This window comes from Vigna radiata, chromosome 11, assembly GCF_000741045.1.
Source record: "Vigna radiata var. radiata cultivar VC1973A chromosome 11, Vradiata_ver6, whole genome shotgun sequence".
Classification (NCBI taxonomy): domain Eukaryota; kingdom Viridiplantae; phylum Streptophyta; class Magnoliopsida; order Fabales; family Fabaceae; genus Vigna; species Vigna radiata.
In genome coordinates this window covers 6,084,576-6,101,594 of record NC_028361.1, presented here as the reverse complement: position 1 = coordinate 6,101,594, position 17,019 = coordinate 6,084,576, and the positions used below count along the sequence as shown (strand labels likewise).

The 17,019-nt window shown below is 33.6% G+C and overlaps 2 protein-coding genes across 5 annotated transcripts; one reads left to right on the top strand and one right to left on the bottom strand.

The window, feature by feature from the left end:
• The first annotated feature begins 1,003 nt into the window (after window positions 1–1,003).
• LOC106777248 (transmembrane and coiled-coil domain-containing protein 4) lies at window positions 1,004–8,432 on the top strand. 4 transcript variants are annotated; one of them, XM_014664811.2, is made up of 15 exons: window positions 1,004–1,379; window positions 1,517–1,598; window positions 2,506–3,006; window positions 3,342–3,510; window positions 3,612–3,764; window positions 5,354–5,451; window positions 5,618–5,709; window positions 6,076–6,146; window positions 6,247–6,382; window positions 6,779–6,838; window positions 6,925–7,007; window positions 7,243–7,319; window positions 7,398–7,468; window positions 7,944–8,001; window positions 8,157–8,432. In XM_014664811.2, the coding sequence occupies exons 1-15, from the start codon at window positions 1,159–1,161 to the stop codon at window positions 8,259–8,261; spliced, it is 1,977 nt and encodes a 658-aa protein (XP_014520297.1). In that variant the 5' UTR covers window positions 1,004–1,158; the 3' UTR covers window positions 8,262–8,432. The 4 variants fall into 4 exon arrangements, 3 of the variants coding, with proteins under 3 accessions (XP_014520297.1, XP_022631524.1, XP_022631525.1); XM_022775803.1 differs by having other exon boundaries at window positions 1,514–1,598; XM_022775804.1 differs by lacking the exon at window positions 1,004–1,379 and adding an exon at window positions 1,410–1,426.
• A 3,639-nt stretch (window positions 8,433–12,071) lies between these two features.
• LOC106776378 (cytochrome P450 84A1) lies at window positions 12,072–15,918 on the bottom strand. The gene is made up of 2 exons (XM_014663819.2): window positions 14,880–15,918; window positions 12,072–13,300 (listed from the first exon to the last, which is right to left on the bottom strand). Exons 1-2 carry the CDS (start codon window positions 15,822–15,824, stop codon window positions 12,677–12,679), a joined length of 1,569 nt encoding a protein of 522 aa, XP_014519305.1. The 5' UTR covers window positions 15,825–15,918; the 3' UTR covers window positions 12,072–12,676.
• Window positions 15,919–17,019: the final 1,101 nt, after the last annotated feature.

Here is a 17,019-nt window from a genome sequence, read left to right as displayed (position 1 = left end):
TTAAAAAAGTTTATAAGATTTTAATGATAAAACCAATTTTATTAAATATGGTAAAATGATGTTTGAACGTAATAAATAGAAATGGGTAAAGGATATATGTTATTTGATTTTGAAATAGAGTAATAATACAGTCTCACACACTTTTATCGATTATTTTGACAGAAAATATAAGAATAAAATGGTTACAAAAATATAATTTTATATTTAAAAATAAAAGTAAATTTTTTTAAAAGATAAAATCAAATAAATATAAAAAATTTAAGTAAAGACGGTGAGGATTCGGCTTCATCGACACCCTTAAACACATAGCAAACAAGGGTCACCAATCACGACATGCTTCGTCTTCATTTTCACTAATAGCCACTCTTCAATTTACGAAGTAAAGAACCAAAGGAAGACTTTAGAATATCATAAAAGCATCGACTTTAACCATAAGATAATTGAACATCTTAGATTACGCATTGATTTATAGTTGCTAAATAATACTGCAACATGTAATTAAAAACTGTTTGTCATTTGTTCGTTAATGATTTTAATACGGTTAATAATTAAGATCTAATTGCATTAGATTTTTTAAAATAAAGATTAAACCAAGACAAATAAAAATATAGAAACATATTTGAGAATCATATAATTTAACTTTGAAATGCTTGACCATGTCAAATATTTTTCCTTTTGGTACTTCTGCAAACGTTTTTAGAATTTCTTTTATTCTTATAATATTTATGAAATTAATCTCTAACCTTTTAATTTAATTAAGTAGTTTTTATTTTTATTATCTTTTCAGATTTTTAACTATAATACCAATCATCACAATTTAAATGTGTCATTTTTACCATAAGTATGGTTGAAAGTATTTAAAGATATTGCACATCAGAACATATAATATGAATAAATTATTATTATTAAAATTAAACAAAATTATTAAAATAGATGATTTAGAAATCAAAATTACAAGATTCTAAAAACCAAAAAAGTTACAAGAGAAATGAATGCAGGGAGGGAAGCAGACAGAATGAGAGAAATCCAAAAGCAACCAAAGCGAAGCGAGTGAGAAATAGGAAAAGTCCCTAGTTCACGCGCCGGTCTAAGGAGTAGAAGGATCAAAATCAGAATTTGGCGTGATTCAAACGACGGCCTGGAGTGCATTTGGGAATAATGGCGGCAACGTCGTATCTAACGCCGGCGCAGAGGTACGCGGCGGGAGCATTGTTCGGGTTGGCGCTGAACCAGGCCCATTTTCATCAGACCCACCCGTTGGGCCTATCAACCGATGACTTCCCTTCTGACTCCGATCGTACTCCCTCCAAGCTCGAAGTTTCCGACGATCCCAACCTTTGGGTCCATGAACATCACGCATTGCTTCGCCCTGTTTTCAAGTATCTCCTCTCCAAAGCATATCTAATCGTGCTTGTTTCTACTGCATGTACTCATGCCTATGTTCTACTTCGTTTCATTCGATTATTGTGGCATGATATTTCAGTGTTATCGATGAATGTGTGTTGAGTTTGAGCAGGTACCTAGATATTGATCCCGCTGCATGGTCTGGACTCGAGGAAACTGCTGTCTCTTCTTCAGTTTCACGTCACGTCGGACCCGTACGTCATTCTACTTTTTCTTTACTGTGTATTTAGATTCTAGTTTCTAAAATCTAACTTTCAATCATATTTTGTAAACTCAGTTTTAAGCCAAAATTAAGATGATGCTTAGTTTAGAATTGTCTGTAACTGAAAACTAAGTGCATGTCTGGGTTAAAATTTGCAGACTAGTATTTTCATTCTGAGTATCGAGTTTGCAAAAGTAATCCTCGTCTTGCTTTTGTGGAAATTTGGTTTCTGACAAATTATATGGGCGGGATATAGGAATGTGCTTTTATTGGTTAACGTGTCATGAAAGCACACGCCAAACAAGAATCCAAACGTGGCCTTAATTAGGGATAGTTTCAGTTTTATTATTTGAACACAAGTTGGGGACTTCCTAACTAAAAACCAGATATGGCCTTATACAGTAATAATGAATATGTGGGGTATAAGGTTGACTTGGTCGAATAAAGTGGAATGAAAAAAGGCATAGGTGGTGAGTTGAGTCTTCCTGCTAACATTAAGAAACGAACATTTGCCACTTTAAAAATCAGTAATGATGCACTGTGGTATTGATTTTCAGTGTTTTGTTGCTTCCGGTATGTTCCCATATTCAAAAAGTGGATTACCATATTCAACGAAAAATTTCCATTGCTTTCCAGATGTAGTTTTCATTTTTTTGGGGTGGGGTAGGGAGCTAAATAGTGCAACAAACATTGGATAATATAATTTACAAAACTATGTGTGGCAAGTTACAGACTTCACTTTCCTTGTCTAGTTTGCCACGTTATATTTTTGTTTCTAAAGTTTGATGCTGTATGGCATAACTCTTTTTGTCATCATTTTCTCGGTATTAGTATAGTTTTTCAATAATATGCTTTTCCCCAAATACACCACTTAAGTATAATGTGCGTGAACTTCACAGTTATTGAGACTATTATCAGAAGAATCTGGTGATGATTATTCCGAAAGGTCAGATAAAGAACTTGCTTTGTCCGGAGCTGTTGATGCCATGGTACTTAGCATGGAAAGTAATTCAGAGTCTCTCAGGTCTAGAAGGGAGAAGCTACGTGAATACGAACATCAATGTCGTGAAAAGTTTTTAACTTCTGATGTTGAACCAAATTCCGAGAAGATACATTTGCAATTAGACACCAAGGAAGAGACCGGTACTCCTTTCCATGATTGTGAAGAACCACATCAGGGATCTATTCATAGTAATATTGATGAGAGTCCAATTGAAGTGGTAATGATGCTTAGCTATCCAAGGAAAGTGGCAGTGCTTTACGAACTTCTGTGTGCTTGTCTATCAGATTTAGGTGAAAATAACAAGAAACATGGCCGGAGGAGAAAGGGCTATGATGCTCGACATCGTGTCACTTTGCGCCTGTTGGCAACTTGGCTCGATATCAAGTGGTCAAAAATGGTTGGTGAATGAGTCATTTAATTAGAAATTAACATGTGATATAAGTATCAGTTTTTTTAACTGTTTGTATCAGTTTTTGATAAATTTAGGTGTTCATGAGATATAAGTATCAGTTTTTTTAACTGTTTGTAGTACTATGAAAGACATGGTAAGAACTAATCTTCACCTTGGTGAACTTTGCCTATACATTTTCCCTTGATACTAAGTTACTCATTCAGCCTACTCCATATGGCGATGAACTATATAAGCTTTGCTATAAATTATCCCTTGTTAAAAAGATTCATTACTATTGTTTCCATATTTTCTAGTGATAAAGATGAATCTTCACTTTTCAGGAGGCCATTGAGACAATAGTTGCCAGTTCTGCAATGGCTTTCATTAAAGAGCAAGAGTCAAGTAAAGAAGGAACTCAATCAAAAGAAAACAAGGGGGATAAATGGAAGAAGGGTTGTATCATTGGTGCCGCTGCCTTAACTGGCGGAACTTTGATGGCTATTACTGGGGGTATGGGTGGCTTGACCTCTTTTGTGTTTTGTAATAGACAAAAACGAATTGAATAAATTTCCTTGTTGATTTGATTGTTTTTGTTTTTACCCATTAAACAGGATTAGCTGCCCCAGCTATTGCTGCTGGACTTGGGGCTTTGGCTCCAACTTTGGGTACTCTGGTCCCTGTAATTGGAGCAAGTGGATTTGCTGCAGCTGCTACTGCTGCTGGACATGTTGCTGGTTCTGTCGCTGTTGCTGCATCATTTGGAGGTATATATTTCCTTATATGTGATTGGATTTTACGGTAATATTCTCATTATGTGTTATGTCTTCAATTTATATAGAAATAGTCTTTTGTGAATTTCCAGTGTAATCTAAGCATACTATCGGATCGCCAACTACAAAGTCAGTATCATACTTTTATGCGTCTTAGTGGTGTGATATCTTCAATTGCTACATTACTGTTCAACTTATATTTTTGTTACTTCAATTTATTGATTAGAAGGTTTACAATTGCTTTATGGTGTCAATTAGATAATGCAATCAATACGCCTTGTAGAAAAAGGCTTGGTTGTTTATAGTAATCGTTCAGTGAAATATGTTACAGCAGTTGCCTTTCGGAGAGGAGTTATAGAGGTTATATGGGACTTTTTATTTACTTTTAAATAGTCTGGAGGAGGAGTCTATTATACCCTTCAATACTGCCACTAAACTATTTATCTTGAAGATCGTGTGTGAATATTTGGTAGTGTTGAAGTAGAATCAATTTTGAAAAAACTAGAGACAAATTGCTTGATAATATGTAATTTTCGTTGGAAAATGACAATCGATTACTAATGTAAAACAAATAAAGTCTATTTTTGGCCATTAATTTACGATATTCGTATTCAAATTGCTGTACATGTTGGTTACATGTTATTGGGATTTATTTATGATGTATAGGACAAATAAACAACTCTCTCCATTTGTTTTTCTTTTTTTGTGTTACCTTTACGGTATAAGGTAAGGGGTAATGATAAGGTTTGGAAAGTATATGAGAGAAGAAAGTATAGAAGGAGAAGGGGACCGAACGGTGAGAGAAGGGGACCGAACGGTGAAAGATGGGGAGAGACCAGGTCGAATGGTAGAAGGCAGGGAGCGACCAAGCCGAACGATGGAAGGCGGGGAACGATCAGGCCGAGCAGTGGACAACAGGGACCGAGCAGGCCCAACGGTGGAAGGCGAGGAGCGAACAGGCTGAACGGTAAAACAATGGGGAACGAGTAGGCCGAACGGTGGTAGGCTGTGAGGAGTCAATTGAAGGATTACCATCCTAACTGTTGCAGTGGTTAGGATGGGTGGGAACTAATTACAGTAAAAGGAGCCACATTCGAGGAGAATATTCAGTATAAGTTAATAAGAGTAAATAAATATATATCCCAAGGAAATATTCAAATAAGATATTTATAATTAAGGATATATGCTAGAATAATATACTGGAGTATATATATTAAATATATGGATATTTATATTAAATGCAGATATATTCTAGAAAAATATTTAGTAAGAGATGGGCCGACAATAATTAGTATAGATAAAGCTAGAGTCTAGGTTAAGGGTATGCTTTTGATTATTGAGTTGTGTTCACAGGCGGTCACCCTGGGAGGGAGGTTATGCTCCCAAATAATTAAAGGAGGTTATGTTCCCAATTATTGTTTATTTTTGTTTATCCACATATTACCATGAATAAAAGAGATTTATTCTTTCATTATTCTTTGGTTTATTGTGAGTGTTGAGAGTTTAGATACGTAACCATTACTGTTGATGATATTCCTTTTATAAATGATGAAAATATTTTATGTACCACTTTGTTTTACTAGCTGCTGGAGCTGGACTCTCTGGAACCAAAATGGCTAGGAGAGTTGGGGGTGTTGATGAGTTTGAATTCAAAGTCATTGGAGAAAATCATAACCAAGGTGTAAGTTTATACTCATTTCATATTCCTACTTTCTGGTGGCGACTGTTTTTTTCTTGAGTTATGTTTTGTGTGCATAGGAGAGCAGATCCAAACATTAAACTTTCTAAAATTATCTAGCTCTACTTTTCATCTTAGTTTATTGATTTTATTTGGCTTCTGCTCGCAGCTGCTTGGGGTTGAGATCATGATCTCTGGATTTGTCTTTGAGGATGAAGATTTTATAAGGCCTTGGGAGGGAATGAATGACAACTTGGAGAGGTACACATAATTACCATTTTCCCCTTCGTAAATGATTTGTTTGGTTAATCATTATTTGGGAAAAGTAGTTAATACACTTGTGAATATTATTGTTTCCTACGATTTTCCCTTAACCTAGGGCAGCATGTTGGTGCAAAATTACAGTATTAGATTTAATGACTTAATTTTCCGCAATTTTTCTTCATTTTAAAAACTGCAATATTTAGCATGTTTTTGTTCAAGTTATTTTGGAAAAATAACCACATTATTACTATCTTCCTTGATAATTTTGAAAAGTTGGTGACTATTTCTCTATTAGCATTTTCCAAGGGACATAAATGACTTTGCTAAACAAATGACATTTCATATGGCCTGGCCAAAAGTTAGGTATGCTCTGCAGTGGGAGTCAAAGAATCTATATGCCCTGAGCACTGCAATTCGGGATTGGCTTACTTCAAGTAATTGGTTTGGATTCCAGGCTGCTGATACTTTTGTGTAGTATATGAGTAGATATGTATATGGTTGGTGCCGATATTGCCGTGCTGTGCTTTGCTTTAGGAATTGCAGCAGCACTGATGAAGCGAGGGGCAATGTTGACGGTCTTGCATAGTCTTTTAACAGCATTAGCTTGGCCGGTTACATTACTTGCAGCAACTGAATTCATAGACAGCACATGGACAATTGCTATTGACAGGTTAATTTATCTGTTGATAGTGTATATAGAACTTTTGTTCAGTAAAAGCAAAAACATCTAATTTCTGTTCACTAATGGTGTCTCAATTGCTTTTGTTGGATTGCACCTAGTGATGCAATTGCTTGTCAATGGGTAATGACGGTAGTGTTTCATTAAGTTGAAAAACTGTCATGGAAGTTGACAACATTCTCATCATCATACTCTGCCAAAACCAAGTAGTTGATAAAGTGGGATGTTGAGTTCATTTGGCAATGCAAGGATGTTTTCTGTTTGCCACCGTGTTTTTAACAAGAGGCTCGGCAAGGAGTGATATTTCAAATTTTTGTCATCGAAATAAAAATTGTTAGAGAATTTCCGGTCTTAGTTTGCAATTATCGTGCCTGTATCACTTTTCAGATCTGACAAGGCAGGGAAGTTGCTTGCGGAAGTATTATTGGGAGGACTGCAGGGAAATAGGTATTTTCTTATTTCTAAGTTTCTTTTGAAAATTTAGCTCCTTCAAAATAGTGATATATGAAATATTTTTAATCTATGAATTTCAGGCCTGTTACACTTGTAGGTTACTCGCTGGGGGCAAGAGTTATTTTCAAATGTCTGGAGTGTTTGGCAGAAACAAAAAACAGTGGTATGTATTCCCACATATTTTGTATTCGATTGGATGTGATACATCATTGCTCCTTTTTGGTATTTTTTTAATCTTATTGACTGTCTCTCGAAGGATAAGTTTTTTCTTCCGTCAAACTCTTCAACTCTGGATATGGGTAGTACATATGATATCGTTTGTCTTGGGACTAGATCGTTTATTTGTTAATAAAATGTTCCCTTATTGATTTTGATGTTCTGCTACTGTTTATTGGCAGCTGAACTGGTAGAAAGAGTTGTTCTTCTTGGAGCACCCATTGCAATCAGGAATGAAAAATGGGAAACTGTTAGAAAGGTGGAAAGGGAATTAATTTTACTCTTAATTACTATGTATTGCTTTTATTAATTACTGTGAGATCCTGGTATTCTGAAGATGGTAGCTGGAAGATTTATAAATGCTTACTCAAGCAATGACTGGATGCTTGGAATTGCTTTCCGTGCCAGGTACACAAAAATGTAGTGTTAATATTATGATGTTTTGTGAGTCTATCCACACAGTACATAGCCTGTATGAACCGATCAATTCTTCAGAAGATTAACGTCACAATCAATTGAAAAAATAAACAATGGCATGAAGCTGTACTCGTGGGTCTTGAACCAAATGTTTATTATGCTATTTTTCCATGAAGTCATAAGTTATAGCATTCTGGTTCTGCAATAGCATAGAATATGATCCCATATTTTTATTGACTGCGTTTCATCTATTGAATGGGATCCATAAATTTCTGGAGACCAATTTCACTGAGTAAACGCATACTTCCATAGTGTGATAGGACACGATTTTTACAGACCAAGAGCATGCTTACGCAATACATTGTATGAATAGAATGATTTTAATTATTAAAGAAAAAAAAATGAAGAATTACCTGAGGCTTTTTAGTAGACAACAGAAACTAACATAGATATTGATTTTGTGCAGTCTACTCTCTCAAGGATTAGCTGGAATCCAACCTGTTGACATTCCTGGGATTCAAAACGTTAGTTTTTTCCTATTCCATTTGTGCATCACTATTGTTGCAAGTTGCTGTGTTTTTATTCATTTTGGGTTACTTTTTGAAGTTGCATCACTAGTGCTACCATTAATAATTTGTTTGATTTGGATCTTTGCTAAAGTGGTTACTCGGATTTGCAGGTTAATGTGACAGATCACATAGAGGGTCATTCTTCGTATTTGTGGGCTACACAACCGGTCCTAGATGAACTTCAATTAGATTCGTATTATCCTGTTTTGACATAATTTCCAGCAGTGATTCTTCTAATTCTTCTTTGTTTCATAGCTTCTCTGTCACTACTGCCTTGTATATGGATATATAGCTAGCTAGCCATAGGAACAACATCTATTAATAAACCAAAACTCTCCATTTTAAGTGTTACACTATAATGAAAAAGAAAATTTTTAACTTTTAAACTATCTATATAATAGTACCCTTTTTAGAAAGGAAAATGTTTTTTCTGTCTCTACTTACACAAGTTGATAACTTATTTTTAAGAATATTTTGGTCCCTGTAAAGTTAACTTTTATAAAGAAAGATTAAAGAATAAAATAATAAATTTAAAATGTATGTAAAAATTTGTTATATAAATAGCACGATTTTTAAAGGACAACATCCACTTACAAGGGTAAGCGTTAAAGCTCTTCCTCTGTTGGATAAACGAAAAATAAAAAGTAGATTTATTTGGATATATGTGTGTCCACGTTTATTTTATTATTATTATTATTATTATTATTAAAAGTAAAAAGTATATTATAAAAAATATATTCACAAAAGTTTATTATAAAATACACAGGTTTTATAATTTTAGTGTAGATAACGTTTTCCATTGAGAATATATTATTTAGATTAAAAAATAATTATAAAATCTGAAAGGTAAAATAATAAAATAATTTATATTATTAGGGTATAATTAGGAATAAAGATGTGAGTTATTAAGTAATTATAAAAATCAATTATATATATATATATATATATATATATATATATATATATATATATATATATATTTAAAGTTATAATTGTATCTTTTAATTACTGCATCCTTCTCTAAATAATTTCATATTATGATCCATCAGTTCCTATGGGAATTTTTTCCTGCACTTCCATATTTTCAGATTACACAATCTTAAATATTTTAGATTACACAATTCAAAATTTAAAAATATTTTTATATATTTTGAATTATACTGTCTTATTAATTTATATTCTGAATTATAAATAGGTTATAAAATTTAGAATACTTCCGTATTATAGAATCCTAAGGATAGTAGAATTGGGAATGTCTGGTGCGGTGAAGAGAGATAACTATTTATAGTGATAATTTTGGTTATCTAAATGAGACATGAAAAAACAAAAGGAAGCGTGGTCCTCCATTATCAATCATTAAATGCATAAAGCTTATCTTTTGTTACTGTCAACATGAAACACTAGGTAAAAACAAAACACCTCAACACTTGAAGAACAGATAATGGCCAAATTGATCCTGATAGAAGTTATTCTGGATTCGGTTACTCTTTTCTATGGTGGCAACACACCAAATGAAAAATATTAAATTGATTCATACCATCACATAAATTCATTGTGTATAGTACAATCTCTTCGGCGTCAACAGGCGATCGACGATTAGACCGATCACTAGATTGATCATGAGACCGAGTATTTATTAGACCGATTACCTAAGTTGATCACATAGTATAAACAATAATAATTCATTAAAACTCTAATATAGATTAAGGGTAATTGGACTGTCATTATATCAATAAAAAGTAAAACTCTAATATAGATTAAGGGTAATTAGACTGTCATTATATCAATTAAAAGTAAAACTCTAATATAGATTAAGGGTAATTGGATTGTCATTATATCAATAAAAAGTAAGACTATTACAATTATTATATAAAGGTTTCAGACTTTAAATCATAATGTAAACAATATGTATATTTAGTCATCCGACAGTCACCTAGACTTAATCATTAGAGACAGATATCCTTTCACATGATGTTTTAGATGAGTAAAACAAAATCTAATTGAGCTTTCCAGCAATTGGGTCAATCTGCTACAATACTCCTTGACTGTTTCCAACCTCAAATTAAGCTTAAGACCCCTACACTTCGAAACACATTGAAAAATGGAACTCAAAACCAAAATCCAGTTGCACCAGTTGAAGCTCTCCAAAATGGAGGCAATGGGGTTGTAGGGTAGGAAAATTTGGTATCAGGGCTTTTAAATAAATGGTAATTAAGTAGTTTTACTAAACTATCGGTGGAGGGAAGAAAATATTGAGGTTGAGAAAGAAATACCCTACTTCTATGCTGTTTTTGGGTAAGTACATGACGGCAAGCCTTGCAACTGATAAATAAAAGAAATCAGACTATTTGCACCCCCATCAAATTTCTCCTTCCATCCTATTATTTCGAAATTTATCTTCCAGACCACAGTAAACAACTCTGAAAATTTTGTTCCTTGGAAGGCAATCATCCTTTTCTAGTTACTGAAGACAATAAATAAATGGTAGTTTACTTCATACCAACAAATAGCTTCACATGGTCTAAACACAGTTTTGAATCTACTTAGGTAATAAAATGTTTTTACCTATATTAATTGGTAGCTACTCTTTTTTAGTTATAAGCAAATCTGACCAACCTATTTGATGATATTGTTACTGGAATACTTTTTTCTTAATATACAGATTATGCTTTTAATAATTTTAGCTATTTATCATAAGTTTCACTTCATACAAAATCATTTTTAATATAGATTAGTAAAATTAAGTATATTAACCAAGTTCCTGACGAAATCAATTATTTGTACTTAAACTTAAGTTTTAGTATTCTACATCTCTAAATATTAGAAGATACTAAATATAATATGGTTTAAATTTTAAAGGTAAGATCATAAACCTATTTACTATTGCTATTTATAAATTTACCACTATTATTTAATTTCGGACAAAGACAATTATTACATCTTTCTTTTTATTTGAAACGAACAAAATATTAAAATGGTGTAATTTTTTTTTTTCAAAAGTATCAAAATGAAACAAATCTAAAAAGTTTACAAAAATAATAAATCGTACTAAGATAGCACAATTTCAGTTTAGTACATTTTAAATTGAAATCGTGTTAAATTAACATAACTAAGTTATGTTTTAATAGATGTCACGCCAGATTAATACAACTTTAATTCAGTTTTAGTATAAGTTATATTAAGTTAACACAACTTTATTTTAAAATGTTTTGAACAAAGTGATATTAACTTGACGCGGTTTTAAATTTAAAAATGCTTAAACTAAAATTATATTAACTTGACACAACTTTTTAAAATAAAATTGCGTGATTTTAATACTATTTGCTGGATTTTGTAATATATTTTAAAACCGGTTTCATTTCAGTAATTTAAAAAAAAAAATATTGTACCATAATAACACTTTTCACCTTCTAAATAAGTTCTCCCTCTAAGAAAATAACTAAACATTCTTTTCAATTAAATATATATTTTATATTAAAGACTCAATTCTGAGCACTACCATATGAACTTTCAGTCATAATTAAAAAATATTTATTTTGTAATGATGGTTATCCTCAAAATTTGTGGGGTTAACCCTATTAATATGCAAAATCTTGGTACTCCAATTTTCAACAGAATAAAAAAAATAAAGGCATCGTTCTCACTTAAAGATTGAGTTGTCTCTCTTAAAGAACAAAAAATCATTGGCATGGGAGCATGACTCCATAAAAGGGCTCCTAGTGGTTTAGGTTAGAGGCACCAAATTCAAAATATTCATACCATATCAAAGTTTAATAAAATAATAATAACTGTCACACCCTAACAAATGAAAATCTATTCTAACGTGTGAAAACAACACTAATATTCACGCCGACCAATCCTGAGTGAATGCTAGATTTTCCTGTCAGAAGCAAACACAGTCGAACACAAATGTAACATTAGTCTGTGTTTGGTCACAAAGTAGTTGAAGGTGTTAAAACTTTGCAACCAGTTTGACTTGGCTTCTGAATACAAAACAAAGGTCCAAAGAGTGTCACTTTCACGTTTTAGGTAGTGATTTTTGAATTTCACGTTCGTTTCTACACTCACCTAAAACACTCCATCTTTTTTTCTTTTTCTACATACAACTTTCATCAGTTTCACTTCCGTATACAAACAAATCACGCCACTCTTCTGCTCCGCCAAATCTAACTCAATAAAATCAATGCAATTTTAAAATGTTTATATGTTCAATTTTTCATAGCTACATTTTCATATCACACCCAAAAGTCTTCAACTTCATCTGCATTTTCGCCTCTAGAATCCACTTGCTTATAAAACACTGTTAAATACGCATTTCAAAATATTTACCGTCGCATCCAAGAATGAAAGTAGATTATCACATTTCAACCATGGCCACTCACTCTTTTTAGTGCCTGCTTCACTTATATTTCGGTGTATTACACATAAGAATAAAAGACGCAAGTGGGGCAAAAAGAAACAGAACAAGAGTTTTTTAATTTTTGTTTTCGAAATAGAGAGAACAACTACATGTACCACATTCTTATTGTTTCTCTCGCTTCATATTATTTATGATCATTATGTATAATTGGGATGAAAATAAAATGTGAAAAAAAGAAAATAAAAGGGATTAAATTGTCGTTTTGTTTTTTTAAAAGAGAGGGCACACCACGCGCTTGGTTGGCACGGCGATGAGTCGCGTGGCTTTTGGAGCGGTGAGTCCGAAAATGTCACCCATGTCCAACTCACTGGGTTTCATTCCATCTGGCAATTCCCACGTGAAGCAGTGAAGGAGGTGAGCCACCGCCAATTCAAGCGCGTACAGCCCCAACTGCATACCGGGGCAGGACCTGCGACCCGACCCGAAAGGAATGAACTCGAAGTTGCTACCCTTGAAGTCGGGCACGCCCGGTTCCAAAAACCTGGCGGGTTTGAATGTTTCGGGTTCCTCCCAAGAGTTTTCGTCTCTCCCAATTGCCCACGCGTTGATCATCACGCGCGCTTTCTTGGGAACGAAGTAGCCGCTGACCGTCGCTTCCTCGGCCGTCTCGTGGAGGAGGAGCGGGATCGGAGGGTGGAGGCGTAGGGTCTCTTTAAGGGCACATTTTAAGAATGTGAGTTTCTCAAAATCGGACTCTTCGACCCGACGGTCCAGGCCCACTACATCCGCGAGCTCCCGTTGGACCCTCTTTTGGTCTTCTGGGCTTCTCATTAGCTCCGCCATGGCCCACTCAATCGCCGATGCCACGGTTTCCGTCCCTCCAAACATCACATCCTGTATTGAAGCACAACACAGTCACCAGAGAAAAATTATTGGATTCAATTTTTTCAAAGAAGTCATGCTGTTAAAACTGGTAAAGAGAATAAAAACAATAAAATAAATAATTATTTTAAAGTCAAACCTAAATTATTTATTTTTGAACATAACTTTAGATAAATAAATGCGAAAAGTGATTTGATGCCCACATCCCAATCATCAATAATATCAATTTTTTATTTACTTACCACCATCATACGCCAAAATAAAAATTTACCATTGAATTTTGCTTTCGAAACCAAACTTTAATTGAAAATAAATAAGAAAAGGAAAAAGGTGTAGATATGGAGGGGGAAATGCTACCAACCCAAATTAAACCCACTATGTTTGGTGGTGGCTTATGTTTCCAGATGGTGTATCTCTGTATCTTCTCAATCTTATCTACTTTATTTCTTCATCTCCAGTTATAATAATGACAATAACAATAATAAATAATAAACTTGCATTTACTTTTTCAATTTCAGCAAGAATAATCATCATTGATTTGGAGACCATGTTCTTTTGTAATAATATACATTTCTTATATAATTTGCAATGTTTCTAATAACTCAACCTACTTTGATAAGTAAAAACGAATCGCGTGTTCTAGAAAATACTTTAATTTATAGTGTTAGCTACGTGCTCATATAATTGGAGAAATTCTTATATGTAAAATTCTAACCAAAGACATGCAAATCAACTTTTGACAATTCAGCAAATAAACTAAAAAACCAACTTTTGACAAATAGAAGCCTCTCTAACAAACACCTATGTATATATTTTCAACATGACAGACAGAGAGACACATACTTTAACAGTTAGCATGTATTTCCATGTAACATGTAAACATGTTCAAATTTTAACTAAAGTCTAAAACTACAAATTTGTTTATTTATTGCAAAAAACATTAAAATATTAATATATTTTCCAGAAAAAAGACACGAAACATCCTTTAAAGAAATTATAAATTTAAATTACTTCTAAAAATAATATATTATTATAGTTAAGAAAGTGGATAATTTTACACCTATATTCCCTTTAAACTCAAGCAGAGACACTTTATTTAAGGTGGTGTAAATTGTCAAGGATGAATATAATAAGAGATATTCTGGTTTAATTTCCCAACAAACACTAGCATTTAAAAGTTCAATTTTTCATCAGTTTTTGTATTATAACCAATCCTCTTAATCTTGCATAAAAAAACACCTAGCAGTTTTATATTTCACAACTAGAAAATTCCACCAAAGTAGAAAGCAATCCAAGCAGGGTGATAATTTGTTCGAATAAAATTTTTCTAAAAATACTTGTTAGACAGGAATGATGTCTAAATTACACTATAGACAAAATAGTGACATGCGAAAATATTTGATAGCATGGATTATGAAATGGAAAATGATACCTGCACCCTTAAAAAAATACCAAATAATTCTTAAAAATATAATTTTTTTAATAAAGATTAGGATGTGATAATAAAAGAGAAATAAAAAAAATAAAAAATATTGATGTTTTAAAAAATAAGAAATTTATAAAAAATAAATAAAAAGGGATCCATAGATACCATAATGATAGCTTTGATGTTATCCTTAGTGAGTCTGATAGGGTTCTGCAAATCTTCGGGTTCATTGTTCAACTTGGCCTCTTCGGTGTAGAACGCGAGCAACTCATCCACCATGTCCGTTTCTCCATCACAGACACCCTTCTCATTCTTCTTCTTCTCTACGTGCTCATCAATGATCTTATCAATGAAGCTATCCAACGCGCCGCGAGCCCTAGCAAGGCGCGCGTTGAGCCCCTGCGGGTCCACGCGCCCGAGGTAGGGTATAAAATCCGCGATGTTGAAAGCGCCAAAGAGTTTCGAAAACTCCTGCAGAATCCCAATGAACTCGTCCTGCCCCTCCTGCGAGCTCGACCCAAAGGCCGCGCGGTAGATGATGTTTTTCGTCAGGTTGAAAACGAGCTCGCCGACGTTGACGGCTTTTCCGGCGGAAGCCGCGACGGAGCGGACTGCAGCATCGACCTCGTCCCGCACGGATTGCCAGGACTCGGCGCGCTTTCGGCTGAAGAGTTTCATGACGCAGAGTTTGCGCATCTGGCGCCAGAAGGGACCGTAGTGTGCGAAGGCCATGTCAGCGCGGTCGTAGGTGAGGTAGCTGATGGCGATGGTGGCGGGGCGATTGGAGAAGATATTATCTTGGACTTGGAGAACCTGACGCGCCGCGTCGGGGTCGGAGATGCCGATCATGTGGAGGAAGCCCATGCGGAGGTGGAAAACGCCGCCGTATTGCTTGGCCAGGGTGGCGAGACCGCGGTGGGTTAACTGGTCCATCATCAGCATGTTTCCTATGATGGGCAAGCCCTTTGGTCCCGGCGGATACGGTGCTCTTCGACGAGTACGATGTAGCAAAACGAAGAGAAGTGTTGTTAGTGGGAGGATGAGTAAGATGGCGATGTTGAATGGATTAAGGTTGGACATGGCTTCCGATGATTTTAGGAACCAATCCATGTCGCTTTTGATGTTTTCAGTGACTCAAATCTAAGTTTTATGTTACAGCAATTGTTGTTGCTGAGTTGAGGGAGTGTTATAGGGACTTATATATACACTTTGTTGCAAGTATAGGGCTTCTTAGATATTTACAAAAAACGTGGAGTTTTTTGCTATAATTATTTTTTAAAATATGGGAGTGAGAAGAGAAAGATGATAAGGACTGGAATCCTGCTCCCCCACCTGCTGTTTCTTAAAAAAATCTCCCCCATTAATCATGTTTCAAACATACATTAATTTTTTTATTCATTTCTTTCTTTTTACTTAATTGCACTTTTTTATTTTCTAACTGTTACACATCTATCATCTTATACATTCTCAATTTAATTACCTGAATTGTATATACAATATTAAGTATATCAAATGAGACATTTCTAGTATCATTTGTAATTTTAATAAGTACGTTTAATCATAAATGCAATCAATGTTACTGTTATACTTGATTTTACGATAAATACTTGTAAAAAGTATATTTGATGTTTCTATATTAAATATTTATAATAAATAGTGTATTTAAATTTTTAAAAAAATTTAATAAATCTATTAAATATTTGTTCGTAATATAATACTTACTTTGTGAAATTTTACCATATCACCGTGCCAAATTCGTATTAGGAGAATGAAATTATTTAATTATAAAATTTGGAAAACTCTAATTACATAATCATGAAAGTTACAGAAAAAAAAAAAAAACATTATACATGTCTTATTATTATAAAGACTCTTTCAGTTAAACAGGGACTGGGACTTAGACCTTCTTTCCTCACTTCTCTTTACTTCAACTTCTGGGATTCATTCCGATCGTTCGTCTCTCTTCTGCCTTAGCTTAATCTTTTTATGTCGATCGGTGAGTTATTTGTGTAAAATACTTCGATGACCAGATCAGAATATTATTTTAGAAAGTTTATTTCAATTAGGAAAAAAATTCTTTTACCTGGATATTAATCTTATATTTATAAACTCCAGAATTATTTAGCTCACTAATCATCCATTAATACAATATATTTCTTCCTAATATAATCTATCAATCACTTATATAAGTACTGTATATTTGTTCTTGATATGACCATTAAGTGTATTAATTGGCTATTAATACATATTTTTTATGCAAAATGACTTATCAATCACTCATAAATAGCGTATATTCACATTTGTA